The sequence below is a fragment of the Scardinius erythrophthalmus genome (assembly GCF_964197995.2).
Source record: "Scardinius erythrophthalmus genome assembly, chromosome: 4".
NCBI classification, from domain to species: domain Eukaryota; kingdom Metazoa; phylum Chordata; class Actinopteri; order Cypriniformes; family Leuciscidae; genus Scardinius; species Scardinius erythrophthalmus.
The window spans coordinates 14,995,704-15,016,423 of NC_138224.1; the positions used below are offsets into that span (position 1 = coordinate 14,995,704).

Below are 20,720 nucleotides of genomic sequence, written 5' to 3' on the forward strand. Positions count from 1 at the left end.
GTTTTGTGTACCTTTACAAGAGTGAAGCTTTGTGTACCTCGTGTTGAACTCGTGTAATTGAATTTGACAGCTTCAGTATTTATAATGGTGATCTTTGCTCGTTTTCTGTATATATTTTTCATGCTGGTAACTTGCAAAGTTTCTGAATTGACAACCATGTTTAAATGCGCCATTGAATCGATTGATTGACAGTGATAATAACCATAATAATGGACGGAACAAAACTACCTGATACCTGAAGTCTTGGAGAGTAAATACAAAATAATAGACCTGCCACCTTTTCTATGTAATGTGTTACTTGGTTGTTCATTTTATTACTTTATCTTTTCAAATCAGTCACTCAGTGACTTTTTAGATAAATTTACAGGTTTTTAAATGATTCACAGATTTTTAAAACACAGATGGACGTGTTCGTCCGCCACCACCGAAGACCATTTTTGACCCAGGCAGGAAAAACCCTGGGTAACATCTCAAAAATGCCTTAAAAAGTGATACACGTTTTGAATATTAGGTTGATAACGTGTAATAATACTCGATACTTACTTCTAGAGCTTTGGAGCGGTTGGCAAGAAGTTTGTCGATTTCACTCGCAGCTTTTGCCACCAGCTGTGGAGCGTTGTTTTGCTTCACAGTATAGTGTTTGTGCAAATCCTTGAAAATCTGAGAAAGAGAGAGGTTTAAGGTTTCAGGTTTACTTGCTGAAATTTGCCAAAAATGCCATTACTTATGAGCAGAGAGAAAGAAAAGGCAGAAAACTCTTGTGGTGTCATAGCCTTGACAGACAGCATAGCATTCATTACAAATGTACCTGCAAATCTAATTAGTCGAATATAAAAAAAAAGGCTGTGACAGATAATCAATGCATAAAACAAAACATATTTAATATTCAACCTTTTTGCTAGCTACTGCAATTAAACCAAGACACAACTATGTAAAAGTGTAAAGCTAGTAAGAATGTATATGTTTATATGTAATTATGGAATATTTTCAGAATAGTTTCAGATTCTGCTAAACCAAACAGGCAATAATTTAGAGGTTAGAAGGTCTCCTGTAAAATGTCAGTGGTTATGATGGGTTAAGAATAGTTTATTAGAATTTAAATAATAAATAAAATGAATAAAAAAATATAATAAGTTATATTAATGTTAACTTCAGGGCCAAAATAAGAATTATCAGTTCATGTCTTTTATCTGACTGTTGCCATCAATACTGTTGCAAAAATGATATATATATATATATCCATGCATTGTGCATTGTGGGTTGATGGAATTCTTTGGCTTTCTCCCATTGTAAGCCTATCTGAACACATTAAATATTCTTTGCACACTGGCCTTGGACACAAAGGCTTTCAGAATGACAAACAGTAAGATGTTTTGATGAGACTGGGTCACAGAGATGCTGATGTTTTGCTCCTTTTGAAGCTGTACAGTATATGGAAAGTTCAGCCAAAATGAAAATTCGGTAATCATTTAGTCACCTTCATGTCCTTCTAAACCTGAATGACTTCTCTTTGCCCATAGAAAGAAAACTTTAGAACTACTGCCCTTGGAATTTGAGCACTGACATCAGCTCATAACCAGTCCCATTCATTTTCTCCAAAGAGAAATTTATTTTTAATTAATGAAAACTTATAAACCTTTAAAGACAGGACCTGCAATGATGTTGTTAATTGATGGTATAAGTTTATGTTGAAGCTATCAGTATGCATTTATACTGTATATTTTCTATACTGCCACAAAAACTTCTTGATTTTATACCTGGCAAACACAAATGTGTCTCTGTGTAAAATCAGAAAGTTTTTGTGGCAGCATAAAAAATATGTACTGTACTGTATGTGCGTGTTTAGCGTGCTGAAAGACAGTTGTGTGGTCTTACTTCTTTGAGCTTTTGTATGCCGCTCTCAGCATCGATCAACTGCACAAGCTCCTCCTGCATCTGTTCTGCCCATTTGCGGGTCCTACGAACACAAAGAACTCAGATTTAGTTGTTTTTAAACAATGATCTGTGATGATTAAGCACATTTCCCAGTTCTTTTTGTTTATTGGTTGTATTTACAGTAAAAATCAATTTAGCACAAAAATGAGAGAAAATAATCATTGTACATCCTGCCTTTTCATTGCAACATGACTCATGGAGATGATATTGAAAAGCACACTGAAACTTGTCAACATATAATAAAAAAAGTTTTTATTATAAATAATTTATTCTCAATTGACAAAATCAAGTCCCGCCCTACATTCTTTTAAATTTCGACAAGTCTTTTCTCTTAGATATGCATCACAATAGGAAAGAGAAGATGGTCTCAATTTCAATTTAATGCAGATTTAATGGTAATTGGTTGAGATTAGTCATAAATTCTTCCCTTTATATGTGTGTTTGTGTGGGTGTAAACATAGTACCACGGATGTTCCTAAAAGATTTAACAAATGGAATTGTGAAGTGTAGCAAGAAACTAAGAATAGCTGGTCAGAGACATTCAGCTGGACCAAGGAAAAACCGGATGTAACTGATAAACTTTTATTTGTAGAGTAATAGTTCACACAAAAAAATGGAAATTGTAAATTTTCTTACCCTGATGTTGTTCCAGTAGTGTATGATTTCATATAATTATATATATATATATATATATAATATGTGTGATGTATGAATGATTTTACCTCCATGAAACTTGTGTGCTATATTCTAACCTCACGTTCGAAAATTTGTGTGGAACATTACATTTAAATTTGAAATTCAAATAGTTATTTCACTGAAAATCATGCTCTTCGCTGTACCTCTAAAATCTCATTTGCACTTGCGCATATTCAAACTTATGATCTAAATGACATAAAAATAGCATTGGTTCTCATTAGGCCTATGTCTCATAACCAATCGTGAAGCACGGTTATTTTCAGTGAGTAACAACTTTCAGACCATTTCAGTAACACTTTACAATACCTCATTGGTTTACATTAGTCAATGTATTAACAAACATTAACTAACAAGCAATTAACAAACATTTATTACAGTATTTATTCATCTTTGTAAATGTTAGTTAATCAAATTAAAGTCATTCATGTTAGTTCACAGTGCATTAATTAAAGTTAACAAATACAACTTTTGATTTTAATAATGTATTAGTAAATGATAAAATATACTTAACAAGAACTAAGAATGAACAATATTTCTACAGCATTTATTAGTCAAAGTAGTTAACTAATGTTAAATAATGAGAACTTTTTTTTAAAGCATTACCTCTATTTCTCATCCAAAACGAAAGTCACAAGTCATATTAACTGCATGTATGGTACTTTTAATCAAGGTGCTTTTTTGTTCCGTTCTGAAGGATTTTATATGGGTTATATGAATTATATGGAAAATTATATGGGTTTGGAACATCATGATGGTGAGTCAAAAATCAATAAAGTCTGTCATTCTTAATTCCTTATGATATTAAAGGGGTCCTATTATATACTTTTAAAAATTTTCAATTTTCTTTAATGCGTTTTGCTGTTTGAGCATTAAAAAGGTCCAAAGTCCACTCCAAAGGGAGTTATTCTCTATATCAGTAAGCACTGCTAATGAACTCCCTGATATGCCTCAATTGTTGTATTTTTGTCAATTTCCGGTGATGTACACATCACAATATCCCTCATCTAAATAATTCCCGCCCAAGGCATATGCATAAAAAGTTGGGCGAGGCCTGATACCATTAAATGATGTAAACGTATAGACCCCACAAATATAATTGTGAACTTGTAAATGAGCATAATAGGACCCCTTTAACAAAGACAGATGAAGGGGGCTTCATATTATGATTATACGTGTTTAACCCCGCCTACAGTCTCAGATTAGCCCCCTGCTGACCAGCCACCTTCTGTTTTAAATACTCTACATACTGTAGATCTAAAACTGTTGAGCAGACAGCTTTCATGAAGCCTCCATCTAAGGGGACTATAGCTATATTGGAGCCCTCTAAAACAAAGCAGAACAAGTGCTGTAGGAGTAGAGGGAGATAAAAACGAGGTGTGAAGGGTGGGATATGGCCGTCATGTAAGTGAATCCATATCAAGGTTCTTATCTTGTCACCACCACTTTGAATCTCATCAGCTACGACAGCAGAGCGCAGAGTTGAAAGTATGCGAGATGTCCCGCGGCATTAACACCACACACACAAAATAAGGGCTGCAGAAAATTCCCTCTTGCTGGAGGGTGATGAGTTTGGCTGGTTCTAATGGGAACACTTTCTTATTGGAAAAAAGCCCCCAAAAAAACTGTGTAATCTGAGAAGAGAAACCACATGTGGAGTAGCAGTATATTTAGCCATGAGAGCCAACCACCAGAGGCCTCAGCTTCAGGCAAGACTGGTGTGAGCATATTTATGCCATATGAAGATATCAAAGAATAGCCCTGCCTGGATATATCTCACTTACATGCTGATACACTATTGGGTTCATATTTAGGCTACCAGTCACATGTTACTGAATTTGTGCTGCTTATCAGAGGTGGAAAGAGTAATAAAATATTCTACTCAAGTAAAAGTACTATTACTACAATTTTTTTTTACTTAAGTACAAGTAAAAGTACCGGTCGAAAAATCTACTCAAGTAAAAGTAAAAAGTAGCTCATTTAAAATGTACTCAGAGTAAAAGTAACTGAGTTACTTTTTTAACAGCGGGGGTGGGTTGGGGAGTCCCCCGAGTAGGGTTTTAAAGGTATGAGATTTTCACAGTATGATAACCGACTAATATAATGGTATTAAACAATTATTAAATATAAAAACTGTATTATTAAATTAGGGTTATTATTATCAACAGTTAAAATGACAGTTACAGTAAATGGAATGAAAACAGTATTTTTGGAAACATTTGTTTTGTTTATTAAAATTTCAATAAAACATGTCTAATTAACTAATTTCAATAAATGATTATGAATGTGATTAAAGGAGTAGTTAACTTTAGAATGAAACCAGCCCATGATTTACTCACCCTCAAGCCATGTATATGACATTCTTCTTTCAGACGAATACAATCAGAATTATATTAAGTCAAGTCTCCTTCATTTATACAGCGCTTTAACAATATAGATTGTTTCAAAGCAGCTTTACAGAGATAATAGGAGATTACAGTAACAGAGAGTGTTTTGGCTTTACAGCCGCTCTAGAATAAAGTTATTGTCCAGCTAAAGTTAGTTTTTGATTCATTCATTTTTGATTGATTGATTCGTTGCGAAAAGCACATTAGTTATTAACTTAGGGGCCGCTAACACGACAGCGCTTTAACAGAAAACAGAAAACTTTAATGTGTTCTGGCCGTTCATTTGCACGACAACAGTGTTTGGAGCTCGAGAATATAAACCTTGAAATAGGTTACAAGGTGCAAGCTTTAAAATTTTTTGAAAAACACTATCATCTCTGTGTAAACTTCAAAAACGTGAATCTGTGAAAATGCTGGCGGCGTGCACATGCGTATTACGTGTTTAATGTATGTGCATTTGAATGTGTGCATGCGAGTAGTCTTTCTTTACAAATTGACCTCACCAAATTACTTGTCTGGCCTGCATAATACAAAACAAAAATTTGTCGCTTCCGCGTATCCATGCGAACTGGAATCATTTTGATAATGTTTTATCTGTACAGAGGTGAAGGAAGCCTCTGATATTAATAAACACCCTGACGCTTCCTAGCTTGATAATGGCTGTGGATTGCAACCATCAGTTTGAAGCTCGTAAAAGTGCATCCATCCATCATAAAAGTGCATCCATCCATCCATCATAAAAGTGCTCCACACGGCAACAGGGGATTAATAAAGGCCTTCTGAAACAAAACGTTGAGTTTGTGTAAGAAAGATATTCATATTTAAATCTTTATGAAGTAAAATAACTAGCTTCCGGCAAAACGGACATATGTATTCGACTTAAATCTAAAGCGCAACTTATGCGAGTAATGCGACATACTGCTGATATTTACTGTACGTTACGCCAGGACGCACTACACTACTTCTGACGTCATCATGAGTTGCATAAGTTGCGTTAAAGGTGTAAGTAGACTGCGTATGGCGTACTTTTTTGAGCTTTAAACTGATGGTTGCAATCCACTGCCATTATAAAGCTCAGAATAATCAGAGTGTTTATTAATATAACTCTGATTGTATTCGTCTGAAAGAACAAAGAAGAAAGTTATATAGCCTACACCTAGGATGGTTTCAGGGCTGATAAATCATGGGGTAATTTTCCTTTTCATTTTAACTACTCATTTAACAACTTATTTTTTATCATTAATAATTTATTAAAATTTTCAAGAACAATAGACTTCTATGAAATGTTTTTAATTCAGAAAAATCCTTTTTGTTTTTATGATTTAAAACGAATATATTATCCAAAACGGTGGTAATCAAATAAAAGTTTAACACTTTTTTTTATCCTTTTATTTTTTGGCAAAGTGCTGCAAAACAGATTTACTCAATTAAACCATGGACAAAAATCATTAAATAATGTTTAAATAATCTGTATTATTATTGTTGTTGTTAATATTATTATGAGAAGTACATTCTATTGTAGGCCCACAACAGTTAGGCTATGTCATCATTTCTTCGTAGTTAAACCAAACTTTTATTTTGATGGGTTGTAATGAAGTCCTGTTTCAGAGTGTAGGCTATTTGACAAGGTTTTTCTCAAAGGTCATTCTCTCAGAGCAGCTCTGGAGATGTTCATGTTTTCATGTTCTCATATTGTTTGTGAGATGCTGAAAACACTTAGCACGTCGCGTACTTAAGTATGTAGTAGACGAAACGGCTCGTCTCATTCGCACTGATTCACACAGACACGCAGATTATACATTTATATAGCAGTCTCTTGTGCTTTAATATATAGACTACAGACCATGTCGCAATTTAATTTATTGTACATCTTTACTTTCATGTGTTTTACGTGACGTCTGCGTTACTGTAGGCTAAATTCCATTTTCATGATAATGAAACTCCGGGATTCCCTCTGCGTCACAGAAATCCTTCGACCTTAAATTATAAACGGGACATATCTTAATCTGCACGGAGGGATGGTGTTCCCGAACACGTTCTATGTGTTTCCTTCTTTTGCAGCCAATTTGCGTCCACAATTTTTGCAAAATGAATAGGCTATGCTCGAGCGCGTTCGTTTTTCTATAGGCTATCCAAAGTATCCCCATACTTACCAGGGGTTCGCCTCTGTGTTGTCCGTCTCCATATTTTTTGTGGTTTTTGCGTGTCTGTTCTCCCGCCCTTCAATCAATCAATGCTGAGCACGAGCGCGCGCGCTGTTTTACCCATAGTAGGCTAGTTCGTTTTTTTTAATGTTTTTTTTTTTTTTTTTTTTTTTTACTCAGTAACGGATATGTTTTAAAATGTAGCGAATTACAATACTTTAAACAAAACATACTTAAGTAAAAGTAAAATTACAGATTTTAAAAACTACTTAAAAAAGTAGAAATACACAAAAAAACTACTCAATTACAGTAACGCGAGTAAATGTAATTCGTTACTTTCCACCTCTGCTGCTTATGATCTTAAAAAAACGTACAAATTACTAGCTTGTGCTTAAGAAAATCGTGTACATAAATATAAACATAAATATGTAACTACTTCAATACGGTTTAAAAGCATCCCAAGAAGAAATACATAATTCACATTCCTCCATTTGTGTTTTTTATAGTTATGACTTTATTTTTTTTTAAATAAAATGCAGATCAATTATGAAGTATTGATACTTTCAATTGTGATGGAGTATCTAGATTCTAGAAGATCAGCATAAAAATGTTGAATAAATGTGTTTTTTTTAAACTAGTAATTTTACTAATTATTTAGCATGAAAGGTTTCTTTCAAAACAAGATCGCAGATTGAATGACAGAAAAGAAACATTAAGAAATAGGCTTTATATTTTCTCCAAGTAAATAACAAATGTAGATAAATGTGAAATTGTATTTATCCATATTAGACCAACACATGGGTTGAAACAACCCAGCATTTTTAGAGTGTATTTTATAAACTGTATATTCATTATTAAATTAAATCTATAAATTATGATTAATTATACATTTATATCAATTCAAAAATTATAAATAACAACAGAAATATAATAATTTGCAGCTAAATTATTACCTATAATATGTTTCAAAATCTCAAAATAAAGTACCGTACTTAACCGTATGTGGTATCGGAAAACAGACTATGTATTGTCCAAAGCAATACTTATACAATAAAATTTTACATCTACTGTACTGTACTGAACTGTCCTACTATTGTATGTACTACTGTACTAAAATACTCATGAACAATTAAAAACAAAACAAAAACAAAACCAACTCAAACCCAAACAAGCCTTATGCCAAATCAATTCCTGTCTCTGATCCCTTCTGGTGAGATGAATCATTGCAGCTAATCATTGTTATGGATCACGAGTGTCAGAATATGGCTCATTCAACAGCGCAAGAAGATGGGAAAAGGCTGCCAGCCCCGTTTAGTTTAGCTGATGAAATTCAATTGAAACTCTCCTTATGAAATTATAACAGCAGTACGATCATAACCACCACAGTAGCCATAAAAACAGAGCACATACACGCTAAGTAGTGCTAATGCTTGGGGGGGAAATGGATGTGGTGAAAAAAAAAGGAACGGAAACTTGGAGCAGTGAATGGAAAATTGAGATAAGATCTCCTTTGGTCCCTCCCCCTCCAAGTCCTCTGGAGAGGGAAGGAGGGGGCAGGGGTGACCCGGCAGGCTGTAAAACATTACGTACTGTAAATAGTTTGTGGAAACGATTTGATTCATCAAACTTCATTTCCTTGTGAAATTGCGTACTCAAGCGATATATAAATTACATTACGAATCATGTGATCTCTGCTCAGCGGGAACTTACTTTAGTAGGGAAAACACTACATTTAAAGTAAGTTAAAATAACTGTTTTCTGGTTTAATTCATTTTAAAATGAAATTTAGTCCTGAGATGGCAAAGCTGAATTGTCAGCATCATTACTCCAGTCTTCAGTGTCACATGATCCTTCAGAAATCATTCAAATACGCTGATTTGGAGCTCAATAAACATTCCAGAGTATATTTTTATGTAAATATATTAATTTCTTTGCAATCAGTGCATAGAATTCTTTTATAATTGACATACAGGGAAAATAAAGTGGCTTGAACCGCTAATATAGTACTGGATGTCAACTGAAAGTAAGCTTAGACTGTAGCACACAAAACAGAAGCTTTCTCTTGCCCTCTTTCACTATTTTAACTATACTCCCTGAGGAAGTCAGGGCTGTTTCTGTGTTCAGAGCCACATTAGACGTACATGTCCCCAATATTTTAAAAATATATGACTTTATATGACTGAAATAAACATTTAGAGCACTAAATGGCTACAACACAATTGCTCCCTGTAAAAAATAGTATTTACAAAGCGCTGCAACTATAAACTAATTTAGAGTAAAATTGTTTGTTTAACAGCAAAGTCAGGAAAGACCGAACATCATTCCATGTTATGTCACAATGTCATCGCTTGACCAGCTGTCTGGAACCATGTGGGTTGTTTAAATCTGAGTCAAATGGCTTCTTGATGGATCCCTCAAGCATCAAATGTGTCCACAACTTAAGGCTACAGATCAGGGGTCAGAGCAACAGGTGCTGTTGGTTCAAATCAAAGCACAGAGTAAAACATTATCAGGTGGGACAAAAATACATTTAGTGACAAAAGGCAATCACAGCGAATTGCACATTGGGAACAAATATGCAAAGTAAACATCCTATGAGATAAGACACATGAACAACCAATAGTCAGGCTCAACACACAACACATACTGTATCCATCCAGTCAGAATGAGTGACACATCAACCAGCCCTAAAATAGTACATGAGTCAGGTTTACAGGGCTGGATCTTGACTTCTGGCTGCAGTTCCCCTCCCCCCTACACAAACACACACATGGACAAACACATACACACACACACAAACACACAGACATGTTGGGTTTCCATGTTATGGGGACTTTAATGGTTTTGTACAAACTGTATATTCTATCCCATAACCCTAAACCTACCAATCAGAAAACATTCTACATTTTTACATTTGCAAAAAACATCACTTAGTCTAATTTATAAGCTGTTTTTCTCATGGGGACATTGTATCCCCATAACGTAGGGTATACTTTCAGATATGTGAATATTCCCCTCTGCTACAGTGCAAACAATGACTCTGTGGTCCCGTTTACACCTGTATAAGATGCAGATCACAAGTGGATGACGATAAATACAGGTGCAAACGGGGTCTAAAAAGTTTAGCTTGTCCACTTTCTACCACTACCAGAGGTAGTCAAAAACGCATTCGACCAGAGACAAAAGACCACTCTCCACCTAGTGACCCAACACGGGATTGTTATAGGATTATATGCTGTGAGAAAGCGCACCAAAACAAGGTATTCAAAACCTCGCAGATTATGTTCGAAAGCGCAGTTCCCATCCACATTGATTCGTTCATTCAATAGTATTCGTGCGGTGAACTTGGAGGGAAGGGTCTCAACGAAATCCGAACACAAGTGGTCACAAGAGGCTCATTTGAAAGCATGTTAAATGTATCATAGATCACCGAAATTGTATCTTAATACCAGATGGAAACAGGGCCTGTGTTGCTATGGGGATCTACACGCGTCAAAACAGACCAAACAAACACATTTCTATACAGTCTTCACACCCACAAACAGATGCTCCTGGGATACTATAGTGAAAACACCATCAACACAGCTGACAACAAGCAACAGGTGTACTGTGTGTGAATTGAGCTTAGTTTTACTGACATACTGTACAATCGCAGCACAGCTTTCGGGGTTTCAGCTGTATAAGTGAGCTGTTCCACCTCTCAAAAAAGGGAGCAGGCAACAAATGCACTGCATAGGTTGCAACTGAAAGGGGGGAAAAGGCTTTTAAAAGGAGTCAGGCTGTACGTATAACTGACATTTATAAATGAATTGCTCCTTCAATCTCTGCTTATCTGTCAAACCTCTTCAATCAGATGTCATTCAGGCCTCTAACACATTCTGACAGTATTTAAGTACAGCACAGAGCAATAGGGTGGCGTTTAATTATGTTTCTAGGAGACAAATAGTAGTAAACCTGACACAAGAGAGCAGAAATAAACAAGCCCCCTCCCTCTGCTGTTTCTCTCTCACTTCATCGGTTTAACGCTTTCTCAGCTCCATTTCTGCCACTCTCACCCTCCTGTCTGTCAGTATCTATCTTGCTCTCTCTGAGGGTGATATTTGTAATTTGGATAAGAAAAAACAAGGCGGATGACTACATAGTACACTGCTATTTGGTGAGATCATGTTGAGGACAATGTTCAAAAGACACTGTAAGCTTTACTGTCGAGTTGAGTTATATTATATATTATATATATATATATGAAGACTTCAGATGCAAAATCCTCTAAGTGCCATCTGAAATTAATGATATATATATATATATATACACACACACAGAGTATATATATATATATATATACACACACACACACACAGAGTATATATATTATGTATAAAGAGACATCTATCTATCTAAATTTTATATAAAATAACTGATTAATTGATTTCTGAAGTTAATAAAATAGTAATAACAAACATCTTAACTAATTTGGTTAATTTTTATTTAGGCTATCGATTTAATTTATGTATGTATTGTTATCAATCGACAAATATTTGCTGTCAATTAATCAATCTTATGATTTCTGAATTTAATGAAACACTTTATAATAAGCTAACATCTTATAATAATAATAATAATAAGCTGCTGCTGTTCATTCTTTGAATATTTTTTCATTTTTCTGCCTAACTGTCAGTGGCGGAGATTCTTAAACAGAAGATGTTTGATTCAATCACACTCAGTAAGATACAAGAGCTGTAAATCATGTTCTCTCTCGGTGTCTATGTGAGATACTATGTGTGAAAGCGGGAAAGGGAGAGGGAGAGACGTGAACCCTCTGAAAAATTGCAATGACAAAAGGGAATAATTTTGTATTTTCACAATTTTATAAAATTTAATTAACACTGCATATGAATACTTCATATTAACTCATTCATTACCAGAAACTGATCTGAGCAGGACTATTTCTGGACTTTGCAAAACAAAAAAAAAATTTGGAACTTACATTAATCTGAGCTGAGGTAACTCAGTATGTGTTGTATTTGCATGCTCTGTTAACCAGCGATGACACCCAAGATAAGAGAACACTGGAGAATGTTCAGAGGGGCGCTGTGACCCACCTGCAACCCAAATTCTGTTCACCCGCTATATTCAGCACAGTACCGACAGCACGACTTACGCAGCTCGCGTTCCCACTGTGCCAAGGTGGGAGGGGCAAGAGCCAGACAAAGTCGCAGTGACATTGTGAATGACCAGGGATGTTCTTCTAATACAGATTGTTGTATTATTAGAAACTATTGAAATGGAGCCAGTCCGCATAGCCATGGCTTTAGGGACTCATTTCAAGCACACAGAGAGATATGTTTGTTAAGAGTTAAAGAGCAGTTAAAGGAATAGTTCACCAAAGAAAAAAAAAGAAAAAAATCTTATTCAATTTGTCAATTTTCTATAGAAAGTGGATGGTGATTTTACTGCAAAGCTCCAAAAAGAAGAAAATGAACCCTAAAAGTATAATAAAAAAGTGGTCCATATGATCAATTCACTATATTCCATGTATTTTGAAGCCATCCAATAGATTTGTGTAAGGAAAAGACAGATTTAAGTTGCTGAAGTTCAACTTTCTCTATCATTTGCATGGAAAACAGCATTTCAGTCTAAGTCTTTTCAACTTAAGTTACATTAAATTGGCTTAAATGAGTTGAATCTTGTATAACTTATAAAGAAAAGTAAAAAAAAAAAAAATACAGAGTTAAAGCAATGTAAAAAAACATATGTTGCCATAACTTATTGATTATATAATTTTTTAAAGTGTAGGCTACATGATGACAAAACTATCCCTTTAAAGTGGGATACCCCCAAATTAAAATTCTTTCATCATCTTTAAAACACAAATATTGAAACCTGAGAGACCTGAGAAAGACTTTTCAACCAAAATGTTCAAAGTTCAAAATAAAATAAATCTGTTTATCGTTTAAAATGATTGTCTTTTTAGAAGACTTGGATAAAACAGTTAAATTTATATGGATTCATTTTACAATGTTTTTATGAAAGTTTTGATAAAATAGATTTTTAATGGAAGGGCAGAAATCTCTCTGGTTGCGTTGGATCAGAGATGGACAAAAGTCTTATAGGTTTGAAATGGGTCACATCCTAGGGTGTGTAATTATCGATAGAATTTTATTATTATTATTATTTTTGATGAACTATCCCTTTAAAGTCAGACTATGTGGATTTTCCAACAAAGCAAAGGGGAAGGAATGAATAATAAAAACATGTTCTAATACTTATTTGGATGTAATATTTATCTACGCCTGTCTTGTTGAGCTCGTGAAATTTGCATCTTTCTCCCCCGGGACTGAGCTTTCCTTAGGTGTTGATATTGAAATTTCTGATTAAAACTGATTTATGTCAGAATGAATTGCAAAATGTGAGTCTGAAATCCAAATATGCTGGGAGAACGGCGCAGGAGTGTGTATGTGCGTGAGTGAGTCCATCAAGGAGAGTGTAGGGTTTCTTTACACATTTGTAATCTCCTCTGGCAACCATGGCTGTCTCTACAAATATATCTATTCTCCTTTCTGTCCCTCTTGTTCTCCTTCCTTCACTCATGGTCAGGACATCTGTCTGTCTCACTAGCACATTTTTTAAGAAACAGACATCACATGTATGTTGAGACCAGAGAATCTCAAGTTAACATACAGTATTATATTTTAACCTTAACTGAACTTTACCTCAACCATGGCAACACACACTGACATGTACATTTAATCCTTATTCAGTAAAACACTATTATCAACCTGACAGCTAGAAAATGCTTTTGGGAGTTCCTTATGACCATAGCCCCACAAGGACAAGGATTTCAAATACTGCCATCTTTGTGGGGAACACACACAGAGAGAGAGAGAGAGAAAGAGATCCTTCCTTCACTCTTCATTACGGATGTTGCACAGCTTTTCTATTATAATTTATTTTTAAATGTAATTTATTCCTGTGACGGCAAAGCTGAATTTTCAGCATCATTACACCAGTCTTCAGTGTAACATGATCATTCAGAAATCATTCTTATATGCTGAAGAAACATTTTAGGGCTTAATAAACATTACTTATTATTATTATTATAGGAAATTCTTAATATTTTGTGAAACATTTATACTTTTTTTTAGGATTCTTTGATTAAAAAGAACATTTGTTCGAAATAAATGCTTGCATAAACACACACACAAAAAATCAATCCTTTACTTTCACTTTTTACCAATTTAATGCATCCTTGCTAAATAAAACTATTTATTTCTTTAAAAAAAGGAATAGATTGATAGAATAAACATAATTTCTGATGCAATAGGCCTACTAACTAGCTGCAGGACATCAAAACATAATCCAACTGCCTGTTTTTAAAGCCACAAGCTCTCACAAAAAGCCTGCAGAAACCACTGATCGGCTATTTAGAGTAGCTATAATGGATTCACTCACCAGCACACGGGAGGAAGGATTCTGGGATATGAGCCCACAGACAAGTTTCCATTAACACTCTTAGAAACAGCACACTAACTGTAAATGCATATGTCGGCATTCTCCACCTGTGGCGTTCAGCGCTGTACATTTATAATAATATTAAGAGTGGAAAGCAGATGTGCTTCCTCTACAGAAGAGGGTGAGCATTCAACCAGCTGTAAGCAATCCAGTTTCCAGTTAGTTCATTGGGGAAATCAGAGAAGTTTGGGACGAAAAAAAAAGAAAAGTGTTCCACGTGGTCTAATGTCTCAGGGTTGAACAAACAACTTCAAGTTTTACATTTGCAACTTTTTTAAAACATCAAACATTATTTAATAGATTCTGCATTTTGTGGTACAAATAAAATCTTCTAAAACCCTACAATTATGAGAGTCAAATGACCAAGAAAACAAAATTAGACTAATAGTCGTATGTGGGCATGGGAATGGGAAGACTGTCCCTGTGTGGGTTTACTTTAGCTGTACTCAGGGGACAAATTTATCAGTCTAATTCTGTCAAAACTGCATTTGGACACATCCGGGGACATCATCAATTATAAAAAATATTCTTAGCATAGCATATCATGTATCTCAATTGGACACGGGGAGAGACACAGGGAGAGATTTTGGTCCACTACCATTCAGCCTAATTCTGACTGAGCTTTAACTTTGCCTGAGTATTTGAGTGACAAAAATAGCTCCCAGCTGTTTTCAAAGGGCTCAGCAAATACCTACAAAAAGGCACCCTGCTGAACTAAGATGTTAAAAAAACTGCCCCCAAACACATAAGCACAGCACAAGAACATAATATACTAGCAAAACCTTTCTTTCTGGGAAGATCTCTGGAGCCATAGTTCAAAGTTAAACCCACACCATAAAGACTATGAGCTGGCTGATTTCCAAAGGGCAAATAATGCTCATTCTGCACTCTGTGGCTGGAGGAATAAGGCTAGTAATAGGAAAGGTCCCATGTATCGAACTGATTAAGCATGAAATTCGATTATGCTTGAAGTCAAAGTGCAACATGGCGAGGACACTGACGCAAATGTTGTAGATGTGCGATTCAAAACTGAGGAGAGGCTAACTTGATCGATTGGTATCATCCCAGAGGCCCAGAAATGTGAGACATGTGACGATATCCGGTAATATGATATATCACCATAATGAACAAGCACAGTACTGTTATACAGTGGGCACTTTAAAATACCGTGAATAATTATTTATTATGAATTATTATTCAAATCATTTCAAATCAAATCAATATTTTTTTACTAACATTATCAAAGAATAATTGCTCATAATGATGAGACCTTATTGTAAAGTGTTACCTATTTTTCTTTATTATTCTTTTGCACTTTAATCTGTTTGAAACGTTATTAAAAATCAGATTATTAAACCTTTAAAAAGTTATTAAACCTGTTATAGTATGACAAAAAAGCAACTTATTTCAATACTGTGATAATACGGTTTACCGTGATAAAAGCTTCAGCAATTATCGCAACATGAAAAAATCTGTGCGTACAAATACGAAATAATCCACGCAGTTGTTAGTGAATGAGACCCACTATTATTAGATCTAATATGTATTGCTGAAAAAGATAACCAAAGGAACTGAAATTTTTCAATGATGATATGCTCCAGTTTCTAAGTCGAACAAATATAGCATGATGCTTTTGCACAGTCCCAATCGCCCTCTTCCCAGCATACACTGGGGCATGAATAAGGTTGCATTCTTTGAACATTTGCCAGTTTAAATTGGACAGTTATTGTTGATTTTTTCAGAAAAGAATCTGGGGGGAAATCATCACGGTTTCCACTGTTTTCAACATTGATAATAATAAGAAATGATTTGATAAAATCTGCATTTTAGAATGATTTCCACAGGATCATCTGCCACTGAAAACTAATAATGATGATATGCACTGATGAGTAATGATGCAAAAAAATTGTCTTTGCCGTCACAGGAATAAATTACAGTTTAAAATATATTCAAATAAAAAACTATTATTTTAAATTGTAATAATACTGTATCAATATTTCACAATGCTGCTTTTTACTGTTTTTTAATCAAATAAATGCAGCCTTGGTGAGCAGAAAATACTTCTTTCAAAAGCATTACCGACACCAAACTTTTTAACAGTAGTGTGTGTTTAACTGTATGATGTGGATGCATGAAAATATGAAGGAGATGAATTAAAATCAAAATAAACCATGCAATCATGTTTACTTAAGTTCTATGAACGCTAAATTTTCACAGCTAAAAGTCTGTTTATTAACATAAAAGGAACAAAGTTGAAATAAAAAGAGGAGGACAAGTCCCAAACCTTCACTGAAGTGAAGATGACATTTCATAAGATAACATTTCATAAATAATGGTAAAAGTGCACAGGTGCGCTAACTGCTTTGTGCTTCTCTCAAGAAGCGGTCATGGGCGGAACGGGTGACATCAGACTCAGATCTGAGGACATTAATCATTTGCCTCACAGCACAGCAAAAGCCACAAGACACTAAGAAGGGATGGGGGAGATTGGGGAGGAGAGCGCAGTCATAGAGCATCTGAAGCAGACAGGTTCTGGCATTAGGAGGTTAGGGTTTGGGCACAAAGATGCAGTCACGCAGATCAGGAGGAAGAGGGGCTCAGAACGACAGTAAACCGCAGTAAAGAAAAAACTTCCTGTCAGAATTTTTTTTTTCTTGTTCTAAAGCCATTTACTTCGCAAAGTGAAATATTTATCATGACATAATTAGGAATTAGAGATGCACGATATATCGGTAACGGACGAAATATGTTCATTTTTAATGTCATCATTATCGGCCCAATAAGAAAATTTGGCCGATATATTAAATCCGATAAATAATAGATTATTTCCTTCAGCTGAGACACTTCAGATGCGCACTGTTCTCCATGATGGTTTTGAATTGCTTGAAATATGATTGGAATCACTTCAAAAAGGGAAATACAGTTAAGTGCAACATGTGCGGCGCAAGTCTGTCATATAAAATTATAATGAGAACATAATTTTAATTGTGTGTTTGGGAAATGGATTTAATAATGAGACTTTTGTTTTTGTAATCAGGCTCCCAAAAATTATATAAAAATTTGGATTTAGATTATTGGCCAATTTATCGGTAATCAGCTATCAAATATAAAGAATTATCGGTTATCGGTCAAATTTTTCATATCGGTGCATCCCTAGTATATGTAAGGGTCTAGATTTGTTGATGGGAAAATGGATGTTCAATATAAGAATGGACCATAATTCATGATGTCAGCTGAAAAGAAAATTGATTTTACAAGCAAAACAAGTTATTTGATTTAGATTTTTTTTTCTATTTAGAATAAACCAACAAATCATTCCTAATAAGACTAGAACATGCATAAAGAACTTAAATTGACAAATTTTTGAATCTCATGTAAACTTTAACTTGTTAGATCAGGTACAAGCTCACATCACAGATCAGACACAGGCTTGAGGACATCAGACTGTGATTTACATATTACCAAATTCTGTCTAAACCCGAAACATTCTCAAGCAACGAGTGGAATCAGATTGGTTGCATTTGACAGATGATTGCTTCTATGCCTTGAGCTGTTCTTGTGTCCAATCTGTCATAGAGAGGGATATATATCAGTTTGAAGATGTTGTGAAACACCACACCTGACAACTGTAGTTTAAGGCCAGCAAATGAGACTATATTTACTCTATGGAGAACATGATCTTTGAGCAGCATTCATACACTTGCAGGAGAGCGGATAGAAGGTTGCTGCTGTCAGCATCTGAGGTAAGTTTCATTACATAATCTTACGATAAAAAGGCTAGGTTTCACATATTTGAGTTTTAAATTAGGCTATATGGACAGGTGACAGGCTCTGGTCAACTAAAAATAACTCACAGGACACAGGTGGCGCATCAAGTTTTGATAGCACAGCAGCCTTCTTGCTTTAAAACCACACAGAAAAAAAAAAAAGCAGTAACTTGATTTGTTAAAGAATTACACTTAAATTTTATCATTTATGATTTAAAATTAAACATAAAGAGACAGTTCGCTGAAAAATAACCCTGTCTGTCCAAACATGACTTCTGCAGAACTTTAAAGAAGATATTTTGAAGGTTACTTACCACTGACTTCCATTCTATGGACTGGGACATTTTCTCAAAATAGGCCTATACCTTATTTAATGTTCCACATCAGAAATAAAGTCATACAGTTTTGGAACGAAATGGACAGAATTTACATTTTTGGGTGCACTATCCCTTTAAGGGATTTAGTTGAGCTTTTTAAAAATAGTAGGCCTTATGCACTAGGATAGAGAAACAAGCACACAGCCATCTTTAGAATTTTGTCTTTGAACTTCCGTTTTTGTGGAAGCCCTGTATATTTCTATTGTATCGCTGTCAAAGAGTATTTTGCAATTGAAGTGGATTTACTTATTGTAGAGTTAACGAAAGTTGTTATGGGCATTGTAATGTTTAAAGTGGATGTCATAAAATGTCAGTAGACGGGAATATTTTAAAACGGTTCATTCATAAAACTGTAAGATCTTACCTTCATGCTGTGGAAATACAAACCGGAAGACAGAACACAACAAGTGCAGCGCTGAAAAGGGGCGTGGCTACATACGGTCTATAAGCTACAATTAGTCAGTGAGTTAAACTTGAGAACCGATTTGGTCAGAAATACACTTTCGCGTATTGAATCAACGTGATTCATTGAAAAGATCCGACTCAAATGAATCATTCATTCACGAACACAAGCATTGCTGTCATGCTGTCATTCGACTTGAAATGTAATGTTAGTGGTAGAGTCGTGTCAACCACTTTTATGATAGGCTACTTCTATGGTAATTTTGTGTTATATTTTGAGGCTTGACATCTTGTTACCATTCAATGTCATTGCATAGTAAAGACATTTTCCAAAATGTCTCTTTTTCAAAAGAAATAAAATACCGAACGACATTCGTGTGAGTAGCCTAAATAAATAAAACTTACGGATTGTTTTATTTATTTTTGATGAACTATCCCTTTAACTTCACACACCACCGTAAAAACGCGACGCATCGAGCAAAGACGTCAGTCTCACGCATACTTACATAGACAAAATACTCCTGTAATAAAAATAGCGCAGACGGAACGCGTCCCATGTGAACGCATTTTAACTGTTTTAAATGCAACTTGTGGTTGGAAGAGTAGTCTCTCTACCTCTCTTAAATACAAAAACTTAAAAGTCTTTTGCTTTCAGACCCAACAATAATTGTTGATATCAACAACTGCAGAGACTCAGTGTAGCAAGTTTTGTGCTGTGTAACGGTACTTACAGTTGGGAGTCGGGAAACTGTATAGCGCTTCCACAGCTGAATAAAGACAGAAGTAGAAGAAGAGCAGCGGACAATCTGAGTGTATCCATTATTCTGTCTGACATCATTTAGTTTCTCCCACTGAAGTAACCCTCCTAAAGCAGCCGAGCTGCCGCCATGAACGCGCGCTATACTTCCACAAACAAATGACAGATGCTTTTGGTCCCTCCAGCTACTTCTGCCTTTTCCCTGTTGAATTAGTTAAGATGTTTCTCCAGAGGTGTGGTGACTGTCAGGGGGAGTCAGGTGCGGGGCGTTTCAGTGTCTCTCCGGTTTGCCAGTAGGTTAAAGAGTCTGTTTTAGACTGTGCGCGCCGTGGAGGATCAGTTTCCACACGCCCCCCACCCATCTGCGCGCGATCATCATCACTCGTGTCGCTCCATACAAGGAGCCCGAGCCGCACAGTTGATACGAGCTGAGAGGCATCAATGAGCTCACATCTTTGAATGACAAAAAAGTTACAGTTTCATCAGATAGATAGATAGATAGATAGATAGATAGATAGATAGATAGATAGATAGATAGATAGATAGATAGATAGATAGATAGATAGATAGATAGATAGATAGATAGATAGATAGATAGATAGATAGATAGATAGATAGATAGATAGATAGATAGATAGATAGCTTTTTACCATCATCATCAAATGGCAAAGAGGAAATAAAGATTCTATGACAATATAAATAGAATTTTAATAACTTTTTGCTGGTTATATTACGCCCTAAGGTTATGA

The 20,720-nt window shown here is 35.1% G+C and overlaps 1 protein-coding gene across 1 annotated transcript in view; it reads right to left on the bottom strand.

Annotated features, from left to right (window-relative positions):
• The window catches only part of cacna2d1a (calcium channel, voltage-dependent, alpha 2/delta subunit 1a), a 67,865-nt gene extending 47,530 nt beyond the window's left edge, over positions 1-20,335 (bottom strand). Inside the window, 3 exon segments of the mRNA XM_081364019.1 lie at positions 544-660; positions 1,876-1,957; positions 19,946-20,335. Of these exon segments, the coding sequence (XP_081220145.1) occupies positions 544-660; positions 1,876-1,957; positions 19,946-20,052 (306 nt within the window). The 5' untranslated portion in view covers positions 20,053-20,335.
• Between the last annotated feature and the right edge of the window lie 385 nt (positions 20,336-20,720).